Source organism: Gracilinanus agilis, chromosome 3 (genome assembly GCF_016433145.1).
Source record: "Gracilinanus agilis isolate LMUSP501 chromosome 3, AgileGrace, whole genome shotgun sequence".
Classification (NCBI taxonomy): domain Eukaryota; kingdom Metazoa; phylum Chordata; class Mammalia; order Didelphimorphia; family Didelphidae; genus Gracilinanus; species Gracilinanus agilis.
The window spans coordinates 60915529-60928299 of NC_058132.1; the positions used below are offsets into that span (position 1 = coordinate 60915529).

At 41.4% G+C, this 12771-nt stretch overlaps 1 protein-coding gene across 1 annotated transcript in view; it reads right to left on the reverse strand.

Annotated features, from left to right (window-relative positions):
• Positions 1–1969: 1969 nt before the first annotated feature.
• FUCA1 (alpha-L-fucosidase 1) overlaps positions 1970–12771 on the reverse strand; it is a 28130-nt gene continuing 17328 nt past the window's right edge. Inside the window, exons 4-9 of the mRNA XM_044671334.1 lie at positions 11484–11621; positions 10665–10770; positions 8389–8589; positions 7354–7544; positions 4627–4726; positions 1970–3185 (exon numbers count right to left, since the gene is read on the reverse strand). Coding sequence (XP_044527269.1) covers positions 3045–3185; positions 4627–4726; positions 7354–7544; positions 8389–8589; positions 10665–10770; positions 11484–11621 — 877 coding nt within the window. The 3' untranslated portion in view covers positions 1970–3044. The remainder of the gene's footprint in view (positions 3186–4626; positions 4727–7353; positions 7545–8388; positions 8590–10664; positions 10771–11483; positions 11622–12771) is intronic.

Genomic DNA, 12771 nt, shown 5'->3' on the forward strand with positions numbered 1-12771 from the left:
GGCAGACCTGTTGGGTGACTTTATAATTACTCCTTTTGGTGATGGTACTCAAGCTTATATTTGGTGGGGTGGTTACATTGTGAGAATAAATCTGTTTGGGTAAGACACATGCCTGGGAGCAGGAGCCTTAGCCCCATCAAAATCCCCATGCTTGTCCCAAGGCCAGTCTAGGCAATGCAATCCACTCCCTGCCTCAGCCTCAGTCTCACTACAAACCCAGATGTGTACAGCCATGATTAATACATTCCCCCAATATGCCAGTCTAGGAACCACAAAAAAAAAATTAAAAAAGAAAGAAAGAAGGAAGGAAGGAAGGAAGGAAGGAAGGAAGGAAGGAAGGAAGGAAGGAAGGAAGAAAGAAAGAAAGAAAGAAAGAAAGAAAGAAAGAAAGAAAGAAAGAAAGAAAGAAAGAAAGAAAGAAAGAAAGAAAGAAATTTAGCTTAACATGATCATGAAGCCATGCTCACGTTTGGGGCTTGTTGCTTTCCTCCTTTACTGTGAAAAGCCTAGAATTTTGCTAGGATTTGAAGTGGAGCTTGTCAGTCTATAGTTTGAAGCTCCCACTTTCTTTCCTGCTAAAAAATTTGAGCATTTGTCTGTGTCCAGTCAGTCACAACTGAGTGAGGCAACTAATATAAGAATAATAGGAGAACGTGTAAGGATATAAGCTGCTTGAGGCTGAGGATTGCTTTTTGTTTCCCAGCCTGTAGCACAGTGCCTGGCTTGGTGGAGCACAGAATAAAGGCTTGTCACAGGGTGCCGAGTTCAGACTGCCCAGAATTTGAGGAGCAACAATATTTTGCAGTGCTGCGGCAACAGAGAAATAATAGAGCTTAAGATCTGGTGGGCAGAAATAAGCTTAAATAAAACTCCTAGATGGCTGCTGGGATGAGCACAGTGGCTTCTCTTGTGGTACCCTAACTTTTAGTCTCAAGCAGACTCCCTGGGTCTGGTCCTCCCCCAAGGCCCTCATCCCCACCTCCCAGGTTAGCATCCTGGCCATCTGGACCTTCTCTATCCCTCCTATGTGAGGGAGTATTTCATGTACTAGACCTGCACCTGCAGCATTGTCCTGGGCATGAATTCTTAGTAAGGGCTCAGAGGCTCATCCTGTAGCATCAGTCCTGCCTTTCTTTTAAATATTTTTTTAAAAAATTCTTTATCTTCTTAGAATCAATACTACCTTTTGGTTCTAAGACAGAGGAGCTGTAAATTGAGTAATTGGAGTTGTGACCTGCCCAGGGTCATGCAGCTAGAAAGTATCTGAAGTCAGTTTGGAACCCAGGATCTCCCAGTCTCTGGGCCTGGCTCTCTCTATTGAACTACCTAGCTGTCCTCAGTCCTGCTTTTCTTTAAAGGCGCTACCTCAGTAATTACATCAGCCAGCATTTTTAGTCGAGATGCCCCTTTGAACTGTAAAATGGAGGATTCCTGGTTAGGAAGGCTGTTAAGATCTTTTTCGACTGCAAATCTCTGAGCTTGTTCCTTTCCTTGGAAAATGGTGACATTAATCCTTGCACTCATTTCTTTAGTGTTGTTAGGGAGAGATTGTTTTGTACACCTCAAAGCACTACAGGAATGTAAATAATCATCACCACCTTTTTATAGACAAGAACCCGAGTCCCCTTTTTGCCCAGGACTCTTTCTATTATATGATTATTTATGGGTTTTCCTCATTAAAAAGAGACCAAAATAAAACAAAAAACTGAAGGACTTAGTCTATTTTCCGCATTTTATGAAAGTAGCAAATATGGCTTAGGGCAGTACATTGACGTGCAAGGTTCCCATATGAATTAGTGGTAGAGGCAGCAGTAGGCCCCAGTACTTTTGCCTCCCAATGGGTTGCTTTTTCATTGTCCAAAAGCAAGATTCTGACTTTATAATTCAATTTGGGGAACACCCTGAAGTTCTCCTTGTATCAAAGGATTTCTGAAAAGACAAGCAGGGTGGAATGAACAGCAGAACATCCTTTTTAAATGGAAAAAGTTTATTTTTTAACAGTTGTTGAAACATTCACATATAAAAAGGCACAAGCAGGAACATGAAATTGGATCATTTGTTCCTTAATTGCACATTTTGAAGGAATTTCAAAGCAAGCAAAATGCCATTCATGGCTTTTCAGATTAGAATAGAAAACAAAAGCAAATCTTCTACCATTTGGATGGCACCAAGAGTCCTTTCCCCTTCCCTCCCCTATTGCAATGTAGCAGGAATCCATCTAAGTTTGTTCCACAGGGAACTGTCAGAATCATGAAGCTGGAACTAAAGCCTGGCCTACTCTAGTGTTCTAGGACTGGCTCTGGAGAGGGGCAGCCCTGGCACTCATAGTGCCACTCTGCTGGACCCAACTGCATGCCTCCAAGATGGAGTTGCCAACCCACTCCATTCCCAAACACTGTTTGGAGTTACACTTGGAGTTCTTGACCTCAGTTGTGGTTGGTGTAAGTCTAAGAAGTGTAAAGCCAGGAACACCAGGGATGCCACCCTCACCCTGTCCCCCTGGAGAGAAGTTGATGAGTTCACAAACCCCTGGAGAGCTCAACATTGTCTTCTAGCTGCATCCTTGCCTCCTGCTAGCTCAGTGTTACATTCTTCTGGGATCCCCCACTTCCGCTTCAGGCTCCTGCTCGCCTCTGAGGAAGCTTCTTTAACCAGCAGCTATCACCAAACCAACAAACTTGACACTGTCTCAACCAACTTCTTCTACTTCCTTTCTCCTTCTACCTGATCCTTCTTTACAGGATTGAGCCACCACACCTATCACTGGGGTTGGGGGTTAGAGTGGGGAGTGAGGGGAAAAAAAAGATGTCTGTCCTAAATAGTTTCCAAGATTAACTACCTTTGTAAGGTCTGAGATCTGTGAAGATTTGTTAGGAGGCCCCCACTGAAGTAAATGGGACAATTCCTTTCAACAAGATGGGCCAGAAAATGCCTCCCTGGGCTAAGTAAGAGTGGAATCAATTTATTGCAATGTTCTCAACTTAGAAGCAAAAATCAAAATAGTAAAGAGTCACAGTCATTAGTGTGGTGTGGGCCAGGATGCCTCACTTCACTCCCTCTAGTTTGAGGGTCCAGATTTTCATGTCTGCTATATCTGGAGAGAGTTTGGGAAGGTAAATGAGGAAGCTACGATCCACTGAGTCTTCCGACCACTTCAGGAACCCTGGGATTCCCAACATCGTCACCTAGAAAGAAAGAATGAGAGAGAAAAGACAGGAAAGACAAGATAAGACCATTCTATGTAACCAGCTCCAAAGCTATGAAACAGGGTGGGGAAGGATGTTAGATATGATCTGGTCCATTCTCCTCATCAGACAGGTATCATGAGTCCAAGTTTACACAGTAAGTTTAAGACTGATCCCAGAATTAAAACCTCTTGTACATAAGAATGTGTGGCTTAAAGAGATAACAGCTGGAATTTTATGTAGTGCTTTATACGTGTTACCTTATTTCAGCCTCAGAACAATCATGGAAAAAGTATTATTATCCCATTTTACAGATGAGGATATTGAGGTAGCACAAGGCTTGCTGACTTGCCCAGTGTCATACAACTAGTAAGTATCCAAGGCAGGATTCAAACACAGGTCTTTCTGCCTATGTCTCTGACTCTCCATCTATAACACCACTCAAGAGACTCCACAGTGATTTGTAGTCTGAAGACTTGGCTTGGGTTCCAATATTTACTAGCCAGGTGATCTCAGTCCAGTGAAGAAGACTCCTCTCAGCTATAAGGCTTAAAACAAACAAACAAAAAAAACAACACCCCAAACCCCATACTATCAGTTTCAAGAGAGAAGAGCAGTAAGGGCTAGGTAGTTGGTGTTAAGTGACTTGTCCTCCTCCAGGCCTGGCTCTCTCTCTAATGAGTCATCTAGCTGCCCAGGTAATGATGCATTTAATAGTTCACATGACTGTACCTGCCCTGGAAGGGCAGAAAGTTATTTCTTTTTTTTAGGTCAGCATTGATTTCATATATATATATTTGTTATATAGATGGAGTCTCTCTTTATAGAATGTAAGATTGAGGGCAGGAAATCTTTTTTTAATTTTTTAAAATAAAATTTTATATTAAAGAAAATATTGACTACATTTTCACCCCTATTTCTTTCCCTCCCAGAGAGCTATCCCTTATATCATATATTTTCAATGAAGAAAAAAACACCTGCAAAATCAATCAATTCAGTTCCAAAACAAATGCTTTCTGCAAAGCTGTGGGTCAAGGTCTTTTCTTTTATTAGGAGAAAAGTTCTTGGACAGCAGCAATGTGAACAACACTGACTGAATTAGAACAGAATAAGTCACTCCAGTAAAATACTGACCAGGAAAATGGTGGAAATGACCCTTTCATCCCAGGAACCAAGAGTCAAAATGGGCAAAAAAGGAGGCAAGCTCAGGAATGGCTCTCTAGAGCAGTGGTGTCAGACAAAGAGAAGCTGATCCCTAGGGGCTGCATAGTGACTTAGAAAACTACAAATTAGCATTATCTTTGTTGTACTGTATTTTTGTTAACTGCAGGCAGCCCCCAAGAGTCTGACAGCTTTGCTCCAGAGGTCTTTTGGACTTAGTTAATGATTCCAAGTGGGAAAGCTCTTTCCACATCATTGGGCAGCATCAAAAGCTACTTACCATTGTCATATTTGTTGAGACAGGAGAGGTCAGCTGGAGAACTCCAGCCTGTGGCCAGTCAGCAAAGAAGACGTACACGGCAGACTGCTTTGTGGTGAACCTGCAGAAGACAGCCACTACAGACTTATCCATAGGAAGCTTTTACCTTTAAATTCAAAATCTACAATGTGCCTGACCTATCAGTCCATTCCCATATTCCCAGGGATGAGACTATTATTTGGATTCAGAGAGTTCCTGTCCTGTACCTAGAAGCTAAGAAATCCTTTTGGATTCAGGAGCTGGTAGCATTCTTCTGCTTTCCCCTCCAAAGAGGGCCCTTCCTTTTCAATCAATTTAAATGACACTTCATCAAGAGAATATAAGGTAGACACTCAGCAAGTATTTGCTGTCACATAATGGACAGAATATTATAAGAGACACAAAGGGACATCGGAGGCTTGGAGATGAGAAAAGAGAGGCCTAGGGAGTAGAAGGGACTAGTCCCAGGTCATCTGGGCTATAGATTACAGGTAGGATCTCAACCCAGAGGTGGTCTTTCAACTCCAGAGTCATGGCTCTGTTTCCTGTTCAATACTGCCAAGCAGGGGTGATTTTACCAAACAATCTGAGCATTTGAAGGGAAAAAAAGTCTGCAGAAAGCGTGGTACACTGCCAAGACAAACCCAAGAATTATATGAACACAATTACAAAACACTTTTCACACAACTGGAAAAATATTAATTACTCATGGAAAGGATAAGCTAGTATGAAAAAAAATGATGATTAAAAAAAAAAGCCTGGAACAAGATCCATTTGGATCAGGCATCTGTACATTAATAGAGAACAATAAATAAGTGTGAAACAAAAGAGTGAAAAAAACATTTGGAGTCAGAAGCCCTGGGTTTGAGCCCCAGGTCTGCCCCTTTCTGGGTGACCTTACTCTGAGTTCCAGTATCTTCATTTGAAAAATGGGGCCAGTTCTATTTTTTACTCCCCATCCTGCAGAAGAACAAGGCATCAAAGCATAGTGTAAGGGTCAGAGATCACTGCCATCTTAGGGCAGCAAGCTGGCTTGGGGAGAGACAGTCTGACCTAGATATAGGTCTCAGACACTTCCTAGCTGTGAGACCCTTGGCAAGACATTTAACCCTAATCATCTGGGCCTTAGTGCTCTTTTTGTCATTGATTCTAAGATGGAAGGTGTGGGAAGCCAATAAGAGAACAGATAAAAATTTGAGACTCCTCTTTTGACCCCTTTTGTGATCCTTGTGATTTCTTGTTGAAAAGTATTGTGGCCTTATTGAAAAGCTTTAAGTTCCTAGCAAACCTGAATTTAAAGGGTTAACACTGTTCCCCTTTGACCAGGAATGCTGCTGCCTGGTATAGCCAAGGCCAAAACCTTAGCAGGGGCAATTCAACCCTGAGAAAAATACTCCCCAACTTGGCTTTCTGATAAGAACCCAGTCAAAATTCAGCCTTGGCCTTGGTCTGTTCTGAAGCCAATGAGACTTTTTGTGTTTTGATATGACATAATTTGTAACTTCTGCTCATCTGCAAAGTTTCGGGGGGGGGGGAGTTCTTTTGTGTGAAACGAGTCTTGAAACATATATAATAAACTCCATGCTCCTGGAGCTAGAGCTGGAAGTATGAGTTAAAAGACAACTCCCATGTCCCATCCTTATTTCCTTATCAACTAAACTGTCATCAGATTATCAGAGATGATAAAGAGATCTTGACAGGAAGGTACGGGTTTAAAAAAAAGTCATTGTCATCTTTCCCACTACTCCCACCTCATTCTCCAATGTCTCTCACTTGAACACCTGTCTACTGGAAAACTGCAGCTAAAAGCAAAGAGAGTCCTGGACCAAGGGCAGAAAATGTCACAGTGCATCTGATCCAGTCTAGTGGTTTCATGTGCCAATTTAGGAGGGACCTGTGGCCCATGGCTACTTATGGAGAGGACTGAGAAAGCTCTATAGAACCCATCAAGGATTCCCACTGAGCCAAGACCCGATGATGCACTCCAATGGCCTCATGTGACTGGGAGCTCTGAAGGTCATGAAACTGTTCATTTCTCCAGGGAGCCTGGACAGCCCTTTTTTGCTTTCTTAAGAGTTTTTATAGAGGTAGGGACAAAGCTGGGCTTCAAAATCCCAGCTCTCTTGACTGGGGGAAAGTCAGGTGTACTCTCCCCCATAACATCCTGCCTTTGAGCTATTTTTGTCCCTGTCATCTCTATGAATAGACCCCCTAGCTGGGGCTGTCATTCACTCAGAACAAATTCTATTCAAGGCATACGTTAGAGCAGGGGCTGTGAACCAGGGATCCAGGGACCACTGTGGAACAATTACAAGGGGCATGTGAACTTGGATAGGAATAAAATACATTATAATAGAACTGGTTTCCTGTGTAATCCTTATTATTTTATTGTACATTTTTGTATATTTTATACACTGTTCTTGGAAAGAATCCATGAGCTTCACTGGACAAAGGTGTCTGTAGCACAGAGAAGGCTAAGAGGCCCTGAGCAGAGCAAGTTGCCAAGATTTTCTGAATCTTTTCTGAATCTATGGACAGAAGGTCCTGAGGAAAATCAGGAAGCTTCTGAAGACTGCTAAGCTCATCAGGGAAAGGATCATGGGGAGGCTCTTCTGAATATGAGATGTAGGTAGGCCATGTCTAGATAAAAGAGGGATCTTCATCTGGGATGGAACCAATAGACCTCAAATGCAGAAGAGGGCAACTTACCATATCCTGGTGGTGGTGTTTTCCATTTGTACCCTCCATGGCTTAGAAGCATAGATCCCTTCCCCATTGATGCTCAGCCATCTTCCCACAGAAAGAAGCCTTTCTTGAAAAATGGGGATAATCAATCCATCTTTTGTTGGTCCAATATTGAGCAGGTAGTTGCCTCCAAGGCTTACAACATCGACTAAATCCTGGAATGAAGAAAGAAACAATGATGTACCTTACCTGTTAACAAGTGATGCTGGATACATTGGTAAAAAATTCATAAATGTTAAAAACAACCAGTACTAAACACCTGGGGGTACATTCTCTGTTTCTTAGGCCCTTAGAAATCAGAGGCCAGAATCTAGTATCTCAGATCTACAAAGGTCCTCAGAAACTACAATCCTAGATATAGAAGGATCCTTAGAACACAGAAGTTCAAGTTGGGAGGGATCTCAGGCAAGCTTATCAAATATTTTTTGGATAAATTTCTATCATATGTGAAGTATTGTACTGTGATTGTTACTGGCAATACAAATAAGTAAAAAATGACACAATCCTTACTCAAAAGGAGAGTCTATTACAATGAGGAAGATAAAGAGTACAAAAATGTATTCATTTATGTACATCACAAATCCAAAATGAATGAAAACAGATATATGCAGAATAGTTTGGAAGGGAGGGGCACACAAGTCATGAAAAGGTTCATGGAAAAGATGGCATCAGAGATGAGAAGAAGACCCAGGATATCAGAGCAGGAACTCAGAATTTCAGAGGTAGGAAATTTCTTGGAACAAAGAATTTCAAAACAGAAAGAGTCCTTAGAACTTACAATTTTAGAAGCTAGTAGAAGACTTCCAATATACCATGTCAGAGGTGTTAAGATACCTTAGAGATAAGCTAGTCCAATCTCCTTATTATATGGATGAAAAAGCATGCTTAAAGAAGCAATCATGTAGCTAAGACCAGAACCCCAGTCTTCTGACTCCCAATGTTTTCCCACTATATCCACCTTTTCCCCTCCCTGGTTCAGGAGACCAAAGCAGCTCTTACCGAAATGATTTCAAAATAAGTCAAAATATCATCGTTGTTCATGACTTCTCGATATCCCCAGGATTTTTTATCAAGGCTTGTGCACATCTCCCATTTGCGTTCTGGAACAGTCTTTGGCTTGTATTTGTCTTTACAGTTAAGGTAACCCCCATGTTTACACCCAGTGTCTTCACCCCATCGATCATTAACCACAATTTGATCCTAGATGGTGAAGAAAAGTAGAGCTGAGTTACCATGGAGCCACATGGATGCCTGTGGAATACTGAATCTGGCTATAAAAACAAACCTCCTTATTTTCCTTAACTGACTTTGCAATTCAAGAACTCATTCTGCCAAATAAAGCTAAACCAGACCCATTCATTCCATTGGTCTTCATATGACAAGGATGCACAGTCCATCATCATTCCTGTTATCTTTCTCTTGATGCACTCTAGTTTATCCTTTTTTAATTGGTGTTGCCTAAAACTGAATACCATCCTCCAGGTGAGGTCTGAAGAGGACATGACTTACCTCCTGTTCATGGAATCTCTGCCCCTCTTAATATAGCCCAAGATCCTATTAGCTTTTGTTTGTTGCTGTTCCTATTACACTGCTGACTCAAGTGAAGCCTATAAGTCCTCTGAAATCCCCAAAGTCTTTTCAGAACAACTTCTATCTATTCATCCCTCCTTCTCATCTTACATTGGTAAAGCTGACATTTTGTACCCAAGTGAAGATTTGATAGTGATCCCTACTAATTTCGTCTTTTTAGAGTCAGTGCAGGATTCTAGCCTCATCAAGATCCTTCTGGATCTGGTCATCCAGAGCATTAGTTCTGCTTCCTACTTTCTCCTGGAACTGGTGGGAGCCATCTTATGCATGAATCACATATACTAACTTGTAGCATAGTTGTGTGCATGTGACTGATGTCCCCTGCTAGACTGTAAAGTTCCAAGAAATCTACCTTGCCCATTATCAAATCTAATCATCAAAAATGTAAACACTTCCACTTAATTCACAAGTTGGGAGGTCTATGACCCACCTGTGCTACAGTGAGTGACAAATCAAAATTTACTGATTGCCTCCTGGGCAGTCCTAAGAAAAGTGTCTGTTGTGATTGGACATGTAAACTAAGAGGAAGGCATAGGAAATGACCCAAAAGAAGCCCCTTTAAAAGAGAGTTAAGTGAGTTCAGTTCCTCTCTTCTGGTTTGTGTTTTGGATCTGAAGGATCTCTTCTTGTTCGTGGCTTGGACCTGGAGGAGTGCTGGACCTGGGACCCTGAGCCCTTGATGAGACTGTTCTTAAATCTTTCCCTTAGAACTACACGTGGTAAGTGAAGAAGCCTGACTCCTTTACCCTCCCAGGAGGTACTAGTCTTCAAAAGGTTCCCTTGATTGGGAGAAGCCCTTGTGGCTAAACCCCTTGTTAACTGACTTTTAGGCTCTGGCTGGGCCTCTGGAGCCCTGCCAGAGTAAAGCCCAGACTTGAATACAAATCTGTTACTCTACCCTCTTCTCATCTCTCTACTTCCACTCTCTCCTATATTTTGTAAATAAATTAGTAAAATCATTTTAAGAATTGGTATTTATTCAGTTCCTTGGCGACCACATCTTTAAATAGTTATATATTCAATCAAAAACCCCTTTTGCCTCTTACACAAGTGAAGATTTGATAGTGATCCCTACTAATTTTGTCTTTTTAGAGTCAGCATAGGATTCTAGCCTCATCAAGATCCTTCTGGATCTGGTCATTCAGAGCATTATGCTTCCTACTTTCTCCTGGAACTGGTAGGAGCCATCTTATGCATGGATCATATATACTAACTTGTAGCATAGTTGTGTGCCTGTGACTGATGTCCCCTGCTAGACTGTAAGTTCCATGAAGGCAGACAATACCCTATCAACACAGTATACATACAGTCAGCATTGCATAAAACATTAGAGGCTAAAATGAAATGTATGTTACTAATCCTTGGCACCCTGAATGACTTTGCCCCAGACTTAAAGGGCTGCCACAGATGTCACCTAAGACCACATGCTGGGGAACAATTATTTTCAACATCTGCCAAGGACAATGTGAATATAAAGGAACTTGAATTTCTTACTCTTCCAAGTCTAAGGAAATATCCCCAGAGTGACAAGTTGAATCCTGCATTCTTGTAAAACCTTCTTCATTTCCCCATCCAGAATTTTCTCTACTGACAAATCAGGGAGGAGAAGGAAGGATCCACTTGATTTCAGGCTGTGGCTCCCCCAGCTTTCTATTGTCACAACCAGTCATTGGCCAGTCACATACCTTAACAGGGCTATCATTGTACAGCCAGGCGAGGAACTCAGTGGAATTCCAGTAAGTGTCTGGGGCTTCCCATTCTCCATCAGACCAGATCAAGTCAGGTTTGTACCTGAAAGACACATGGAAGGGTAACAAGACAGAGGAATCTTTACAGTCTAGAGCAACAGTGGAGTCCAACAATGGACCAGCAGCCATGAGAACTAGGCTCCAGGTCCAGTTCAAGCACCTGGGAAGAACCATGGACCCTCCCTCAAACAAGGAATCTCCCTGTTTGAGCCTTACTGCCCTTATCCCTAATCAGGTATTAGACACCTCTCTTTGCCTCAGAGGGCTGTAAAATACTTTGTAGAAAGGCAGCATTGAGCAGTGGAGTCAGAATGACCTGGATAAGCTGCTAAATCTCTGAGTGCTCTTGAACACTTTTTAAGAAGATGCTATTGCTCTGCCTTGGAAAAATAATTTCTTTACTGGGAGAGTCCTATACTAATAAAATTGCATAGCTGAAAAAAAATAATAAATGGACTTTGTAATCATAGAATGTTACTCCCTGAACCCATTCCCCGGCATCATAATCTAGCTTGCTCTCACCCCTCACTTCATAGAAATTACTGGTCTTTCGGAGCTACAGGAAGATCTTGACCTTACTCCTTAGTAAGAGTGCACTCAGAGCTTAGTGGAATGATTATGCCTGTAGAGGATGTTGTTTTCAAGCAACAAAAACCAATTTCTCTAGCCCTTTAAGGTTATAAAGTTCCATTAAATAGGGCTAATAATAACCCAGTTTTATAGGGGATGAAAACTGAAGGTCAGAGAAGTTCTTACTTGTTCACAAGATCAACCAATTCTGGTAAGGTTTTAGCTGTGACAAAGTTCTGGGTTGTGAAGTTATTATTTTTGTCAAGTACATACAAGGGATGAAACCACTCCAGGAGTGAATGGTACAGTCCATAATGGATATTCCTAAAAAATGAAACAGAAAACAGAATTATTGCACAATTAATTAAAAAAACAAAACAAAACACCTTCTCTTCTGCCTTAGAATCGATACTTAAGTATCAATTCCAAGGCAGAAGAATAGTAAGGGGTGGGCAATGAGGGTTAAGTGACTTGCCCAAGGTCATATGCCTAGGAAGTATCTGAAGTTAGATTTGAACCCAGGACTTCCTGCCTTCAGGCCTGGCTCTCTATCCCCTGGGTTGTCTAGCTGCTTCACAAGAAAAATTTTAAAAGGTTACTTAAATAAAAAAAAAAGCAGGATCTCATATAAGAGAGTGTATAACCAAAAGATAGGGGAATTAAAATCTGAAACAATTTCCAATTTTTTTTAAGTGCAGAAATATTTTATTTTAATGAGTTTCAGAGGAATTGTTCAATTCAACAGCAATAAATATTTATTTAAGGATTTAATTCAAGGGTTTCCTTGGATTACAAAGAAATGGTTTAAAATATATTATCAAAGAAATAGAGGAGTTAAAATACTTTTGGAGAATACTGTTAGAGGCAATTTACCCCATAAATATAAGTGTCTTGCACTTTGGAGTATATAGTAAATTTGAAAAGCAATTTTACCAAGTGACACATTTTCTTCTACCTGTGTAAACATCTATCTTTCTTTTCTAAGGATTGAACCTCTGCTCTCATCCCGATCTTTTCTTTCTCCCTAGCTAACTCCCTCACACTAGTGCTTTCTAGGCTTTAAGAAAATGCTTCAGATAGCAGCTTCTATAGTTCTCAGCCCACAGACAGCAAAGGGTTGGACAAATGGTTAGAAGGATATTACAGGAGTCACTTAACTAGCACGAGGAACAGGATCTGGATTGCATTTCTGGGTCACAGTCCCAGGATGAGAAGGCACACTAATATGCCAAAGCTTAAGACTGCAAGAGAATGGGGATCCTGGTCAGTTCCAGGGTAGAGAAAAGAATGCCTGTGGTTGCTCACTCACCAGAGCACAGGCCAGAAGAGTAGGAAACAAATCTCTCCTTAGATCATACCACCTTGGAAAAATTGAAAACTAACAGCCCCAGAACCAGTCTTGAAAATAGCTGCCCAAAAACCTGATGCTTGGAACAGTGATCCATCTGCCCTCTGAGCAAAGCCCAACTTTAAC